A 16,052-nucleotide genomic window follows, 5' to 3' on the forward strand; every position below is an offset into this window, starting at 1 on the left:
GGTCAGCTTGAGTTACTCCAAAAGATTGACTTGAGCTCTAACATGCTTGTTGGAAGAATACCTCCAAATATAGAGAACTTGAAGAGACTAGTCTTGTTGGATTTGAGTCATAACTATCTAATATGACCAATCCCTGAGACCCTTTCAGGTTTAGTTGATTTAGAGTACTTATTGGTGGAAAATAACCCTATAAATTCAAGGCTAGCCTTGTTTATAGGGGCACTTAGTAGGCTCACAGTGTTGAGTCTTTCAAATTGTGGGGTCATAGGTCCAATACCCACATCTTTGTCTTCATTAAAACATCTCACTGCATTGTCTCTTGACAACAACAGTCTTAATGAGACATGTTGACATTCTCCCTTCTTACATCTAACTTGTTGATTGCTTTGTCTAATATATGCATATCAATTCATAATTTTTACAATATCATTATGCAAATAGAAAGTAAATGAAAATTATATACTTGGGTATTAATTATGCCCCCCCAAAAAATTATAAATCTCTTAAGTCTATCCTTCCTAATGAAGTTTTTAACAAGAGTTTTCATGCACGACCAACTTATGCATGCATGAATCGATACTTTTTCTTTAAGGAATGGTTCCCGTTGTAATCAACTTTGGAACTCGGGTTTGGGATGCAATGTAATTTCCAAAAAAAATAGATATATTTATTGGCTTAACAAATATGTTATATTTGAAAGGCATTGGTTTATATGTGAAAGGATATTGAACATATATAGTTTGGACTTTGATGTGGCACCACCAGTGATCTTGGGTCCTCAATTTAACACTAACAAACTACTGCTACATAATTATCAGTTACAAACTCAATTCTTCTGTCTATATTGTTTTCTTGTGCCTTGAATATATTAGTTAGGATCTAACTTGACTAGTGCTGCAGGTCGCAAAATTTGGGTCTGTGAAGGTGGAGAAACTCATGGCGATAGAACGATACTCCCATGTCATGCACATGAGCTCCACAGTGAGAGTAATGTCTGCTTCCAATTTTTAATGTTGGTTCAATTTGTAACTATTAACTAATTTGAACTCTGTGAATCTTAGCTACTTAACAAGAGATATTATAAAATTTTATATAAATGTGAACGTGAATCGAGTCTCTAACCACTCATTTGCATAAATAGTGAAGATAAGGAGGAGAGAAGTTTGAATAATAGTTTCAAATGGATGCACTCGTACCATTTTTGTACTCATGAAAATCGTTGCCCATGAGGCAATATTTTAGAATATCACAAGCACATAATTCTACTCTATCCATGCTTTCTTTCTGTGTTTATTTCAAATTGTAGTAGTATAATAGTGGTTTATGTCCGTTGACATTGCTTTCTCTTTCGCATTACCATATTTATTCTGCATTTCTCAATCTTTAGAGGTGGTTATGGTATGAAAAAGGTGTTTCCATGTAGATAGGCTCAAAGCCCTTAAGGGAAAATTCTATGCCTTTTGTAGGTTACAAGAGGCATTTAAGTAAGCTTATTGAATATTTTGAGGTAAGCTCACATTTTTTTACATGAAAAATCTATAGCTATCATATCATACATAATATTAAACAAGTAAACTTTTAATGATATTGACACTACCAATGCTCTCTATGTTTATCAATTCTTCCATTCATCCAATCAACCACATTAGAAGAGGTCCAGTACAGTGGAGACCTCATCAATTTAAGAATCAAGACCCATTTGAATACCCCAAAGAACTTCCCACAGTTTCACCAAGGAGGGTATACCCATAGTGCAGAATATGAACTTTCAGAAAAATTCATGAACTTTCTATTAGACCAAGTTCACAAAAAATCTCATGAACTTTCAGAAAATTCATGCAGAATATTACTATTTAGTTTCAGCATTCTGTGCAGAATTAATTAACTTGTTACTATGGAAACTACCATTCCTTTTTGTCAATATAGTCTTGACTCTTGAATAAAGATGTTAGTTTAAACTATAAACATGTGCAGTTCTTTGGTGATTTACTTATGTATTAGTACGGGATTAATAAAAGTTAGTGTGGCAATAGCAGCTCTCTTATATTATTTATTTTAAAGTTTTCAATCTGTACAGGTTGGAGGACACAGGTTAAATATATATATATATATGAAAAAAATTTACAGCAGTAGATACAAATTCCGTCTTTATATATTGTTTTTGAAGGATATATAATAATTAAAAAAAAAAGCTTATAGCAGCGGATTTTAATATCCGCCGCTATATGTGCTATATATATATATATATATTTTTAAATTGACTTATTACAGCAGATCTTAATATCCGCCGCTATATGTGTTATATATATATATATTTTTTTAAATTGACCTATTGCAGCGGATCTTAATATCCGCCGCTATATGTATTATATTCTATTTATTAAAAAATTGACCTATTGCAGCGGATCTTAATATCCGTCGCTATATGTGTTATATTTTTTTTAAAAAAAATTGACTTATTTCATCGGATCTTAATATCTGCTGCTATATGTATTATATTCTATTGGTTAAAAATTTGACCTATTGCAGCGGATATTAATATCCGCCGCTAAAGGTACTACCTGCAACAGCGAAATACATTATCCGCTGCTATAGTTAGCGACGGAGGAAACAACGACGGATCTTTGGTTCCGCTGCTCATCGCCGCAATAGCTTTTACTGACGGAAAAATTACCTTGTAGTAGCGGAAAAATCCACCGCTGTAGATCAAAAATGTTGTAGTGGGGAGAGTCTCAGCCCATGTTCGGTTCCTGTTCTCTTAGTACCAAAGAAATATGGAACATGGCACATGTGTGTGGATTGTAAAGCTATTAATAAGATAACGATAAAATATAAGCATCCTATCCCTAAGTTAGATGATATGTTTGATGAATTGCATGGCTCTCATTTATTTTCTAAAATTGATTTAAAGAATGGGTATTATCAAATTCGCATGAAAGAGGGAGATGAATGGAAAATTGCATTTAAAACTAGATATGGGTTGTATGAATGGTTAGTAATGCCCTTCGGTTTAACTAACGCACCTAGTACATTCATGAGATTAATGAACCATGTCTTGCGTGCTTTCATGGAAAAATTTGTGGTAGTTTACTTTGATGATATTTTAGTCTATAGCAAAAATGTTGATGACCATGTGAAGCATTTGCATGCTAGTGTGTTAAGAGAACACCAATTATATGTTAATCTTAAGAAATGCACATTTTGTATGGAATCTGTAGTGTTTCTTGGATTTGTTTTTAGTTCGCAGAGAGTTAGTGTTGATGAGGAAAAGGTAAGGGCAATAAAGGATTAGCCTACACCTAAGAATGCGAACGAGGTAAGAAGTTTCCATGGTTTAGCAAGTTTTTATAGAAGATTTGTTAAGGATTTTAGTTCTATTGCTGCACATTTGAATGAACTTGTTAAAAAAAATGTTGTTTTTAATTGGGTTAATGTGCATGATCAGGCTTTTCAAACTTTGAAAGATAAGTTAACTAATGCACCTTTGTTGTGTTTGCCTAATTTTGATAAAGCTTTTGAAATAGAGTGTGATGCATCCGGGATTGGAATAGGAACTGTTTTGATGCAGGATTCCAAACCAATAGCTTATTTTAGTGAAAAGCTAAGTGGGGCAGCATTGAATTATCCTACTTATGACAAGGAGCTTTATGCATTAGTGAGAACTCTTCGAACATGGCAACATTATTTATGACCGAGGGAATTTATCATTCATTCTGATCATGAGATCTTGAAATTCTTGAAAACCCAAGGTAAGCTTAATAAAAGACATGTTAAATGGTTGGAGTTTATAGAAATATTTCCTTATGTAATTAAATATAAACGTGGGAAGGAAAATGTTGTGGCTGATGCATTGTCAAGAAGGTACGTATTACTTATTTCATTGCAAACTAAACTACTTGATTTTGAATTGATTAAAGATTTGTATGCCAATGATTTTGATTTCATCCAAGTATGGAATGCATTTGCTAAGTGTGCGTTTGGTGACTTTTATAGGCATGAAGGATTTCTATTCAAGAAAGATAAATTGTGCGTGCCTAATTGTTCTGTTCGTGAGTTACTTGTAAGGGAAAGTCATGGGGGAGGTTTAATGGGTCACTTTGGTGTCCTAAAAACTTTAGATATCTTACGTGAACATTTTTATTGGTCCCATATAAAGCATGATGTGCAATCGTTTGTGACAAGTGCATTACATGTAGGCAAGCATAGTCTAAAATTCGACCGCATGGCTTGTATATCCCTTTGCCTGTACCTAATTAGCCTTGGATTGATATTTCTATGGATTTTGTTTTAGGATTTCCAATGACTCAAAATGGTAAAGATAGTATATTTGTTGTTGTTGATAGGTTTAGTAAGATGACCCATTTTATTGCATGTACTAAAACCAACGACGCAACACATATTGCTGATTTGTTCTTTAAAGACGTAGTTCGATTGCATGGGCTACCTAAGTCAATTGTTATTGACAAAGATGTTAAGTTCCTAAGTTATTTTTGGCGTACTTTATGGAGTAAATTAGGAATTAAACTTCTATTTTCTACTGTTGCAAATCCTCAAACGGATAGCCAAACTGAAGTAGTTAATATGACACTCACTACTTTGTTGCGTGCTATCATACAACAAAATTTAAAACAATGGGAGAAGTGTTTACCACATATTGAGTTCGCATATAATAGGACTATTCATTCAACTATTTCATTTTCTCAATTTGAGATTGTTTATGGTTTTAATCCTTTAACGCCTGTGGATATTTTACCTTTGCCTACTAATAAACATGCTAATCTTGATGATAAGAAAAAGGCAAATTTTGTGAAAGTTTTGCATGCCAAAGTTCGAGCCAACATTGATAGGAAGAATGAGCAATATGCTAAGCAAACCAATAAGGCCGCTTGAAAGTTATTTTCCACCCTGGAGATTGGGTTTGGGTGCACTTGCGTAAGGAGCGGTTTCCTATCCAAAGGAAATCAAAATTGCAACTTCGAGGAGATGGTCCATTTCAAGTCTTGGAACGGATCAATGATAATGCCTACAAACTCGATTTGCCAAGTGATTATGGTAATGTTAGTACAACTTTTAATGTTGCTGATTTATCCTTGTTTAATGTAGGTGATTCGAGGACGAATCTTTTCGAAGAGAGGGAGAATAATGGAGATCGAATTGCTGTCCAATAACTCAAGTTGATGTTTCCAAGTCTTCTCAAGAACCATTGCAAGGAATTGGCGGTCCGATGACTATGGTAAGGACAAAGAGGATGGAAGAGGCATTGCAAGGCTTGATTGTGGAAGTATAATACAAAGAGGCCATTTTAGAAGATTCTAAGGCTAACTTCGGAGATATCAAAGTTTCATCAAGGATGGTCAACTATCTTTTTATGCAAAAGATCAATTTGGATGCAAGGGTTAATTGAGAATTTTTATGTTCTAATTGTCCTTAGTTTTGATTTCTTTATTTCCTAAGGACTAATTAGACTTTCTTTATTTTTTCAAGGACTAATTAAAACCAATATTGATCTAATTTGTCTATAAAAGGGCACCTCATCTTGTAATTGAAACATAATTGACAATTTACATTTTATAAGAATTGAAGTTTCTTAAAGAACTTTGTTTTGTTTCATGTGTTTTAGTTTGAGTTCTTTATGAGATCTTTATGAGTTCTTTATGAGTTCTTTGTGAGTTCTTGTTCAAGTTCTTGAAGGAGTGCATGAATCTTCGACTTATCAAGGAAATGATCAATCCTCGTGGCGTCACAAGATTGGGGTTTCAAGGACTTAGTTTCCTTGAGGTTCTAGTCTGATCAACATTTTAAGTTGTTTCTAAACAATCTAAAACATTCGAAGCCTTCGAATTAAAGGGTTCCTAGAAGAGATCATCAAGAGAAGGTTCTAATCCAAGATGGTTCATATCACAGCCAGACTTAAATTTAAGCTTGGCCAAGGGTTAGGTACGGCTAGGCTTAAATCAAAATTTAAAAAACAAAAATAGCCTTCAGACTTTGTGGTTGCTTGAAAATGGGGTTTTCAACCCTCCTAAAAATTTATTTGGGTCTAGCCCCTTCTCATAAAATTTTTGGTTTTCTTGGGTTCGGCATAGACAAAAATAGGGTGTCTACAATGTGAGTATTAATATTAGATCTCCAAGGACAATTGATTTCTTTACTCATTCAAAACAATTTATGCGAAAGGCTCTCTTTAATGGAATATATCATTTCCTACTATGAAACCTGCAAAGGGGTTGATAAAATATTCTTGACATAAGTTTCTTTTACTTCCACTAATGGATTGGTGTCTTCTATAGAATATAAAATTTGATCCAAGTTCTACCCTTCCTATTATATTATGCTTTGATTCTGTATCAGAAAATAAATGGATTCTGGATTTGATTTGTTCTCTATGAATGAGATGGAATAGACTATGCAAAATTCACCTTTGACACATATGATGATCACAGATGGAACTATTAGATTATGTATAGACTTTTGAGAGCATAAAACACCACTCATGGAATTTAAATATAAACAACATTAAATTAACACCTCCTTGCAATAATTTAGAGTGATTCTACTCCACAACAAAAAATATTTCTAAACCTAAAAATTAATAAATCAATCACCCAACATAATTCAATCAATTTTGAACAAAGTTGTATCTAATAAGTACTACTAACCACATTTTCGAAACATGAAATCAAAATCATGAATTTAGGAATAATTAGTAGATAGAGTGGAAATATTGAATTGACAAGTTCCTAAGAACGTCAAATAACTCTCTCGGAAACAATTTTAAAGCAAACTTTCTTACTGATACAATTAATCGAATCTCAAACAATTTACAATTTGTAGATATCCTTCTTATTTGCAATACATCTAACCAACCAAAATTTATCTCCACTTTATAAAAAAATCATCAAAACATGAACACGGCAATAAAAATAGCACCAACTTTGGCCCACAATAGGTTGTAATTGACGAATCCTCGAATTACTCCTCGGCAACTGCCCTTGGGATTCCAGTTCATTTATAATCCCCTGCACAAAACGAAAAATACCAAAACAATTATCAAGTAAATGTGAAAACTAGAAACCACATGAACAAAAACATCCCTCAAAAATCAAAATTCTAATCAAATATATTTGAACCTCCAAAACTCGATTCATCAATGAATCAAATAAGAATTTTAAGAATCTCACCTTGTGCGATTGTGCTGAATAAAAAACTGGCCAAACCTATCAAAATCCTACAAGATCTCAAGAGTTTAAAATAAGAGAATATCGTGAAAATTTTGAGGAAAATCAAGATTTAAATAGAAAGAAAAAGCACTTTTGCGGATTGAATTGGGCTTCTTAAGGTAGATAAAATGAAATAGAGGAGTTGCTCGCCCAATTTAGGATTCGAATGGCAAAAAAGACGAACTCAAGGAGCAACATTGTTGCCTCCAACGCCAATGATTGAAAGGTTGAAGCCTAACAAAAAAACAATGTTTCCTTGAAGTCCTAATTGAAGAAAAATGCATTAATACAATGATGTGGGGGAGAGAGAAAGAGAGAAATAGGGAGGGAGGGTTACCGGTTGGTTGAGTGGCAGATGAAGATGATGAAGGCAAGGCGATGGATATATAGAAACTATTTTGCAGAAATGCTTCAATCAACCAATTAATCTTCTCATTGATTGACATCTAAATGTATGAACGTTTGCTGAAGATGAAGAGTGAAGTTTGTTAGAGAAGAGAGGCGAAAGAGAGGAATGTTTTTTTATGTTGGAATTAGAGGAAGACCATGCATTTTTCACAAGGAATTGATGTGTGGGGGGGGGGGGGGGGGTAGAGAAGTTGAGGAGACAAACCTAATTTATTTAGGATATAAAAGGGATTTGTTAATAGATAAGGATATTTTCATCAACAAAAAGAGTCGCACAAACAATCCTCTTTATATATATGCTTGTTAATCATCGAAAATTATCATCGGATGAATGCTTGTTATTCTTTTAATGACTTTACCTTTACGCCCTTGATTTGAATGTAGGCTCAGATGAAGGGTAAATAAGTAAATAATGTTCATTCTAAGTAAGCATTATTTACATCTTTTTAACATTAGAACTGCTATGATTTGAATTTTTTAACTTCTAATGAAAAGAAACTAGCCCAAAAATGGTATCAAGAAGATTCTAGCAATGTGAACAATCCAAAAAAAGAAGAAAAAAATTAGAAACCAAAATCAAATCAACCTTCCCATGCACCCTCATTAGGAGCCCAAAATTATCTCCCTAATTTCTCTATATCTATTATGAGAATATTACTGGATCATCAGTCAGAACAAGCAGTCCAATTTGAGGGAAATCTGGTAGAAGTTGAAGTCGGCATGTTTCGAACATTGATGTCGACAGGCAGCATTCGATACTCAATATCAAGATCCCTGAAGATTTTGATCATCTCCTCCACCAGAAGAGCCCTCCTTGCCCACCTTTCCCCCATGTTTTGGTGGTTCATTCGATGTGTCAACCATACTGCAATCTTCAATCTGTTCATATCCTCAACATCCTTCACTACAACCATTGGGCTGGGGTACCAATGATCCTTCTTGCTTTCAATGTACCTGTAATCACATTAATATAATTGATCAAAATGTCTAATCCTTTTCTTTTTCTTTTTATATATTTAATGATCAAAATTTTACAAAAATATAGAAACCAAGTTTGGATTCCGCTTTTATTTGGTGGAAATCAGTATGGCTAATTCTAATCAATCTCGATAAGTTTAGGAAAAAAAATTGGAGGTTGACGTTGATGGGTTATTTTTGGAAGAAAGCCGAAAGCATCACTTGTATAATCCCCAAAATTTTCCCAATTATTTTTTTTTTTCAAAAAACTTATTGGTTTTATCCGAATTAAATTGAAGTAATATAAACTGTGGAATAACTGCCAAATCCAAACCTTGTTACTATACTACTCAACAACTTCAAATGGTAAGGAAAAGAAAGATCAACCAAAAGAATCAAGAAAATTTATAAAGGAAAAAAAAATGTTGTATGAAGTACCCTGTTATTCTTTGTTTCATGATCGCTATCTTTTCTACAGTGGTTGATATGTGAATACAGAATTCGATTGCATCTCCCATATCAGGACTTCTGTAAAGATTACTAATGGGCAATATGGAGAGAGCGCTGTTCGGGTAAAAGATCTTCTGGTTGTCATACCTCAAAAACACTGTATTTAGGATGTTCATCTCCTCTACTATCATCTGAGATCCACCATAAAAAAATAAAAAAATAAAAATTTAGTTATCAATGCAACAAATTATCCACACAAAAAAGAAGTGGAAATTTGGTTTGGTTTTTTCGTACCTGAACACCATCCACTTCACATCGATCACCGACATCAAATGGGTGCATTACAAATAAGAAGATTATTGCTTCGAAGATCATCTTGCAAGTGTTTCCAAAGATGAAAACCACCATGAGGATCTGAGAGCTTATTAACACTAGGAGATGAGTGGTAGCAATTCCAAGTATGAGAAGCCAAACCACTACAATGACAACGGACACAACCATATTTACCATCTGGTGGAGTTTGTTTACAGCTGTTTTTGTATCATTCAGAGTCAAGGAAAGTGATCTTCTTTCTCTGAATGCGTCTATCTGAATAATTAGAGTTAAATACTTTAGCATATTTGTCATAAAGATAAAATTGTAAGTAGAACACAAAAGATTTACGTGATTTGGCTGTGTGCCTACATCCATGGATAAGATGGGAGTGATTCACTAACTACTAGAAAGAAACTACAATCCAGGATTTCTTCCTATACCCCTCTCACAAATCTATCAAATTCTAGTTCGATTTCACTCTTTGTAACCCTAAAACAAAATACAAAAAATTGTCCATAGTTTTGACTTGAAATTCTAGGAGTTTAGTACATCCCAGGTGATCAAGCATTGACTTGATTCTCGGTATTGATTCTCGATGGTGGTGTCCTTATGGGCCTCACACCTATTAAAAATCTAATTAGGACTCCTCTATAAAAAGAGACTGACACTACGTGAAAACTGGAAAATTCTACAGAAAAATTGACGGGCTAAGGCTCACGAATTTTAGAAACTGAATTTTGACGGTCTAGGACCGTCGAAATTCTTGATGTTCCCAAATTTGACGGCTTAGAACTGTCGAATTTCTCTCATCCTTCATTAATTTGACAGATTCGGCCTGTCGAAAAATTCAAATTGACAATGAAAAATTCTACCTCTTGGTCCGTCAAATTTGGGCTTTTTTCACATTGTGTGAGGACGATATATGTGAATCTTTCCCAGATTCCTTGAATAATTCCTCTCTTTGGATCTAATGTCTAGTTATCATCATGATAACTCTAGTACCACTATTGATGAATCAAGTTTTGGATCTTACCGATCTCTAGGACAAAAAACAACAGTGTATAGCAAGAATGTGGTGACAGAATTAAACAATATTTGCTTACTTAAGTAAGGAAAGCTCCATCATCCATAACAATTGATGTGTGTATTAATTATAAATAATTACCAATGAATATGGATGAGAAATAAAATAAAAATGATAATTACCACCCAGTTCTTGAGAGCCGACTTACTGACTCTGTTGTTATCAATCGCTCCTTCAAATAGATTCATGGTCTTCAAGGCTTCATCATCTCTCATGAAACACATTAGATCCTCTAGGTATATATACCTGTTAGAAAAAAATTTATATAGAAAAAACTTAGCTCAAACATTTGTCGATAAACGACCTCAAGCAATATCAATGGGTTGAGTCATAATTAATTTGCTAAAGGAATTAGCCTGAGAAAAATAAAACTCACGAGACTCTCTGATTGCAACAAATAGCTCTAATTCTTAGTTGAAACATAGCTATAACTTGATTGAAGTTTGAAACCCAAAGCACAAAACATGATTTAATGCTAGTGAAAATTAAGATGAAGACTTACTTAGACCGAGGCTTAGCCACATTATTGAAAATTTTCCTAGCAGCAGTTTTTGCCTCAAATTCACTTCTAATCTGCATTGCAGACTCATCTCCATGTGTTGAATCCGATACCTTCTCGTCGAGAGTGGAAAGAACCCCATGTCGAACTATATTCACCAACCTCTTCATATTCCAAGCGGACACATTTTTCTGGTTCAATTTATGAAGGTGATCAATCGTGATTCCCTCATTTTGCTTTTTTGAAATCACCCTCGAATACGTGATACTTTTTCCCATACTCCTTTGAACCCCACTGTTACCTATTATCCTCCCACTTTTCATAGTGGAAAACGCGGTGTCTTTGAAGTTGTTTGGAACATTAACTCCGGCATTTTGAAGCTTCTGAAGCTCGGTCATTAGTTTATCTTCATCTTCCTGTGTATTGTGAATCTCAATCAACGGTGGACCCGAGAGCGTCTCAATCACATATTGATTAAACAAAGAATCCTGAATTCGATCGAAGTAGGTGCTAACATGGAAGGATGAAGCAAGAACCTTAACAAGAAGGGTCTTGACAAGCCATATCAAAGTAGCCACCAAGAAGCAAACTAAGACCTTTGTTACATATTCCAAGGCCTTATTGGAGACCTCCCTCTCGACTTTCTTATCGAACATAAAGTGCCAAGCAATAAGAACAAGACCTAACCAAAGACAATTTTGGACAGGCTTCCTCACACCGTAAACAAAATATAGTACCCGTTTACGTAAAAGAAAATTACGCTCAATGAAGAAGACTACAAGACGAATTACCCAGCCAGATAACAATCTCCCACATATTAGAACTAAAATCAAAAGCTCCCATTTCCACAGATGGAGCTCCAATAATGTCATTTTCACCCATGGAGGAATTGTTAGACTGCAAATAAAAGCTATTATAATTATAATGAGACTCAACCATTCAATAATTGTTAACGTGTTGAACTTTTCCTTTCTGAATCCTTCTGGGAGATCTTCTCCCGTGAATGGGTCATCTTCATCATCTTCGTTGTTTTTTCCCAAGAATCCAGACTTTAATTGTGCTGATTTTCGATATTGTTCCTCGGGAGGATCCATTAGTCTTGACTTAGTTTTGGTTCTCAGCAAGCTTGAACTCGGACGGAATGATGCATTTGAAGTACATCTCAAGACATCCCCTCTGTTCCCACCATCGAAATTCAATGACCCACGATTGTGATTGTGATCCTCCTCGTCCGACGATTCCTTGTACCTTCGATGAATGGGCTCAGGAGCTATCTCAACACGATTTGGAGTCGGATTTTGAAACGAGACCCTGACCTCCTTTGACAAATTTGGTTGGTTAGCCATGAATTCTGCTATTGGTGGGAGGCTTCGATCATTTGTTCCAAGTTCATCCATCTCCAAATCCATATCCAAAGAAATCAACCCAGAATCCTTCTGCTTATTCAAAAACTGCCCAATCAATTTCGAAGGTGGATCTTCGATCCCTTGTCGTTGAAAATAGAACCCATCACTTTGATGACTCTCCACATTGTTCTTATTCCCATCTTTCCAAAATTGATAGCTTGATTCCCTCCATATCTTACTCCCATTGTTGATGTTGTTTTGAACCTCAACATCTCCTCCTCCTCCTCCTATTGCATCACTACCATTGTTACCATCGATCTTAACGACAACTTCTCTTAGATCTTCTGAATCAACATTGGATGTCTTCATCTGATGATTTTCGTGATGATCAAAAAGAATGGGTTGTTCTTCGTTGTGTTCTTCTTTACTTCCTCCTCCTGCAGATATCCTTCTCGTGTGTTTATAAGAACCATGAGACTTGAAAGATTTTCTTAAAGATTCCATAAAGTAGAAACTTTTCCACTTTTTCAAATATTGACGTGGGTTTGTCGTAGACTTTCTATTCTGATTCTGTTAATTAATTAAAAAACACGCTTCTCTTCACTTCTTCCTTATTTTGCCATTAAAGGATCCCAAATTGGAGACAAAAAATTGGTGGAAAATAAGAGAAACAGAACAAATTGGTGCGTTTTTCATTAACGGTTTCTTCTAATTTATTGGAGAATTATGCGTAGTTGTGAACGAGGAAAGTTTTGAGTTTTAACTTTTAAGAAGGAAACAGCGACAGCTGTGTTCGGTTAACTCAGATCTCCGAATCTTGGGTGATAACGTGGAAGGTTCTTATTAGCTCTGTTAGGCAAAGCTAGTTCTTCTGAATTTAGTGGTACGCCTCATACAATTAGTGAATATTTGAGATACCCCTAAGTTTTCAAACTTATGACATACTTCCCTTGACTTAGATCTTCTTTAATAGAAAAATAAAAATACCCAAACGCCCTCGTCTTCATTACCAATAAGAAAAGAAACCCCTTGTATAAATATATATATATATATATAAGGGTCCCGTTCAGCACCAAACATTTTGGCCAACATTTTTGTCCTACATGGGTTAGAAGTTTTGAAATGGGCTGATTTTTGGTGAGGATGATCTCTACGGTGATGAGATCATCCTCACCAAAAATCAGCCCATTCCAAAACTTGTAGCCCCATGTTTACAAGTTGAAAAATCGTGGACCATCCATTTTTTGTAAACCATTTTTTATGAGGTTAGAAGTTTTGGAATTGGCTGATTTTTGGTGATGATGATCTCCTCACTGTAGAGATCATCCTCACAAAAAATCAGCCCATTCCAAAACTTCTAACCCATGTCTTGAAAAATGTTTGATGCTGAACATTTTCCTATATATAAATCACTTGTGACCATTATTTAGGTAAGAAGTTTTACTAAACGTTTGGGCATGCTATGTAGAGAGACAATCGGCAATAGTGAATTAACCAAAATTGAATTTATAATGATTTTTTCTTCCATGTGATGTGCCTAAAAGCTTTAATAAGATTGGTAGGTTGACAATATTAATCAGGTTAGTTCAACTCAAATTTTATCTACTTTAACCTTCAAACATCAAATTAAGATAGAATTTTGGACAAGAAGAAAACAAAGAAGTTTTGGATAGAAAAAAAAAATCTAAGGTTTTCTCCCACGGGTCAAAGTTAAAGTTGAAAATATTAATTGATCAAAAAATAATACCACAGAGTTTGAAGATGATAAATTTCTTAGAAGAAATATCAATTGTTTTCTAGGTTGGAGATTGAAGATGAGGGCATTTAGGTTCTTTTCATCAATCTATAAGAAAAGACTATGGTTAAGGGGGTATGCAATCCATTTGTAAACACAGGGATATCTTAAATATTCACCAAAACCTGGCGAGATAGGTCTAAAACTTAGTAGGTTAAATGTAGCAAGGCGAAATTGTGACACCAAGAAAAGATTAAAAAATAATAATGAAACAAACGTAAAATCGGGGAATGTTGTGGTCCTACCATTGGTTGGTTTCGTAATTTTAGTACTAAATGTATACTTAGGTATTGTTTGTTAAACTTAAAAAAATAAAGGTTGAATAGCATTAAGTGCTGAAACTTATAAGCGGTGAATTTAAGTGCTAAAAAAGTTGTTTGCTTAGATGCAGAATCATATTAGTTACACATTGTTGAAACTGATAAATTGTCTTTTTTACCCTTACAATCATATTATACATTATTTGTATGTTTCAAATGCTTATTTCTTATCAAACACAATAAAATATATTATTTTTTTTATGAAATTAAAATACAATTCATTTTTAAATAATAAGTAATGCTGAAATTTTACTTTTCTAAATAATAATTTTTATTTCTAAAATCCCACGAATTTCAAATTAAAAATAATAATGTCATACAAGTCACCAAATTTTGAAATCAACATTGAAAGAACTTAATTTTGGATGAATCCAAACATATCATAAATGATGAAATCTAACTAAATTGCAGCTTTAAAAAAAAAAGTACTAGAATTCCACATTCCACAAACTTGTTAAAATAAATAAATAAATCACAAAGATGAATCACTAATTTCATTAAAACATTTTCTTTTACTAACCAAATAACAGCAAACCCAGGAACAAAATTCCATAATTTGACATAAAATCAAAATAGGAACAAATTTGATGGCCCTGTTTGAATGACTAATTTCTCCCTAAAGATGAAATTTTGTTTCACAAACTTGATTAAAAAAAACCCACAAAGATGAATCAATAAATTAATTAAATATACCTTCAAAAGAATTTCATTTAAATCCTCTCCACTCAAACGATACCCAAAACAAGCTAAAACATCCCTAAATTGAATCTCTAACTTGTAACTCTCACCACCTTCAACCACCCAAAACTCAAACTTTTTCCTCTTAGGCATAATATCAGCCTTTACGCTCTTCCATGGCTCCAAAACCTTCAAGCAATATTTTTCCACCAAGAAACCCACATGCAAGACTCATTCAGTAACCCGATGTTGGGCTTCGGTTGATCGAACGATGATCTTTTCGAATGATGGTGAGATTTCTAAATGGGTGTTTTGGAAAATAAGTTTTCCTTGTTTAGAGAGGAGATTAATGGTGTTTGCAGCAGAAATGGTTTCAAATTAAACTTGACCCACGCCGTTTGGACCTCCCGTTTTTACGTTTTGTGATGATTTCGATGGCAAAGACCTCAAAAAATTCGAAGAGTTTTATAGTAATGGCTGTTAAAGGGATGTTTGATCCTCTTACTGTGGTTCTTTTCACAGCCATGACCGTGTGCAAGAGAGATAATGAAATGGAGAGTCGGAGAGAGAAAGAAGAGAGAGACTGCCATGGTGTGGGTTTATTATTTTGTGAGGTGCTTATATAAATATCCATGGGATATAAGAGGTAATACCTTTTAAGTATAATGGTATACTTGTCTGTGCTGAGAAAGAGAAGTGCTTACTGCTTCAGCGCCAAAATTCAGCATCAAAATAATGCTGAATTTTTTTCGCTTATTTTCAGCTATAAGCGCTCAAAATATGGAATAAACAAACACGCTTATTTTACAAAAAGTGCTGAATTTTTTTTTTCAGCATTAAGCGCTGAAAAATAGCACAAACAAACACAGCCTTAGTCAACCATAAGTGCTAGACACGTGCTTCTAGTTTTATGACCAATGCTTTAGGAGTTGGATAGAACTAGTTATTCAATTGGATCAGATTTTGCAAAATAATCGGTA

The 16,052-nt window shown here is 34.2% G+C and overlaps 1 protein-coding gene across 7 annotated transcripts; it reads right to left on the minus strand.

Moving 5' to 3' along the window:
* Nucleotides 1-7,187: 7,187 nt before the first annotated feature.
* Nucleotides 7,188-13,000, minus strand: LOC147404700 (mechanosensitive ion channel protein 6-like). Of its 7 annotated transcripts, none has more exons than XR_015177879.1 (7): nt 10,937-13,000; nt 10,557-10,680; nt 9,330-9,623; nt 9,024-9,226; nt 8,287-8,582; nt 7,558-7,685; nt 7,188-7,228 (listed from the first exon to the last, which is right to left on the minus strand). XR_015177879.1 is itself a non-coding variant. In XM_086440754.1 (6 exons), the coding sequence occupies exons 1-5, from the start codon at nt 12,781-12,783 to the stop codon at nt 8,294-8,296; spliced, it is 2,757 nt and encodes a 918-aa protein (XP_086296880.1). In that variant the 5' UTR covers nt 12,784-13,000; the 3' UTR covers nt 7,188-7,228; nt 8,287-8,293. The 7 variants fall into 7 exon arrangements, 2 of the variants coding, with proteins under 2 accessions (XP_086296880.1, XP_086296879.1); XR_015177878.1 differs by having other exon boundaries at nt 8,215-8,582; XR_015177877.1 differs by having other exon boundaries at nt 7,312-7,685; nt 8,215-8,582.
* Between the last annotated feature and the right edge of the window lie 3,052 nt (nt 13,001-16,052).

Source organism: Akebia trifoliata, chromosome 4 (assembly GCF_017979445.1).
Source record: "Akebia trifoliata isolate Shusen 1 chromosome 4, ASM1797944v1, whole genome shotgun sequence".
NCBI lineage: Eukaryota > Viridiplantae > Streptophyta > Magnoliopsida > Ranunculales > Lardizabalaceae > Akebia > Akebia trifoliata.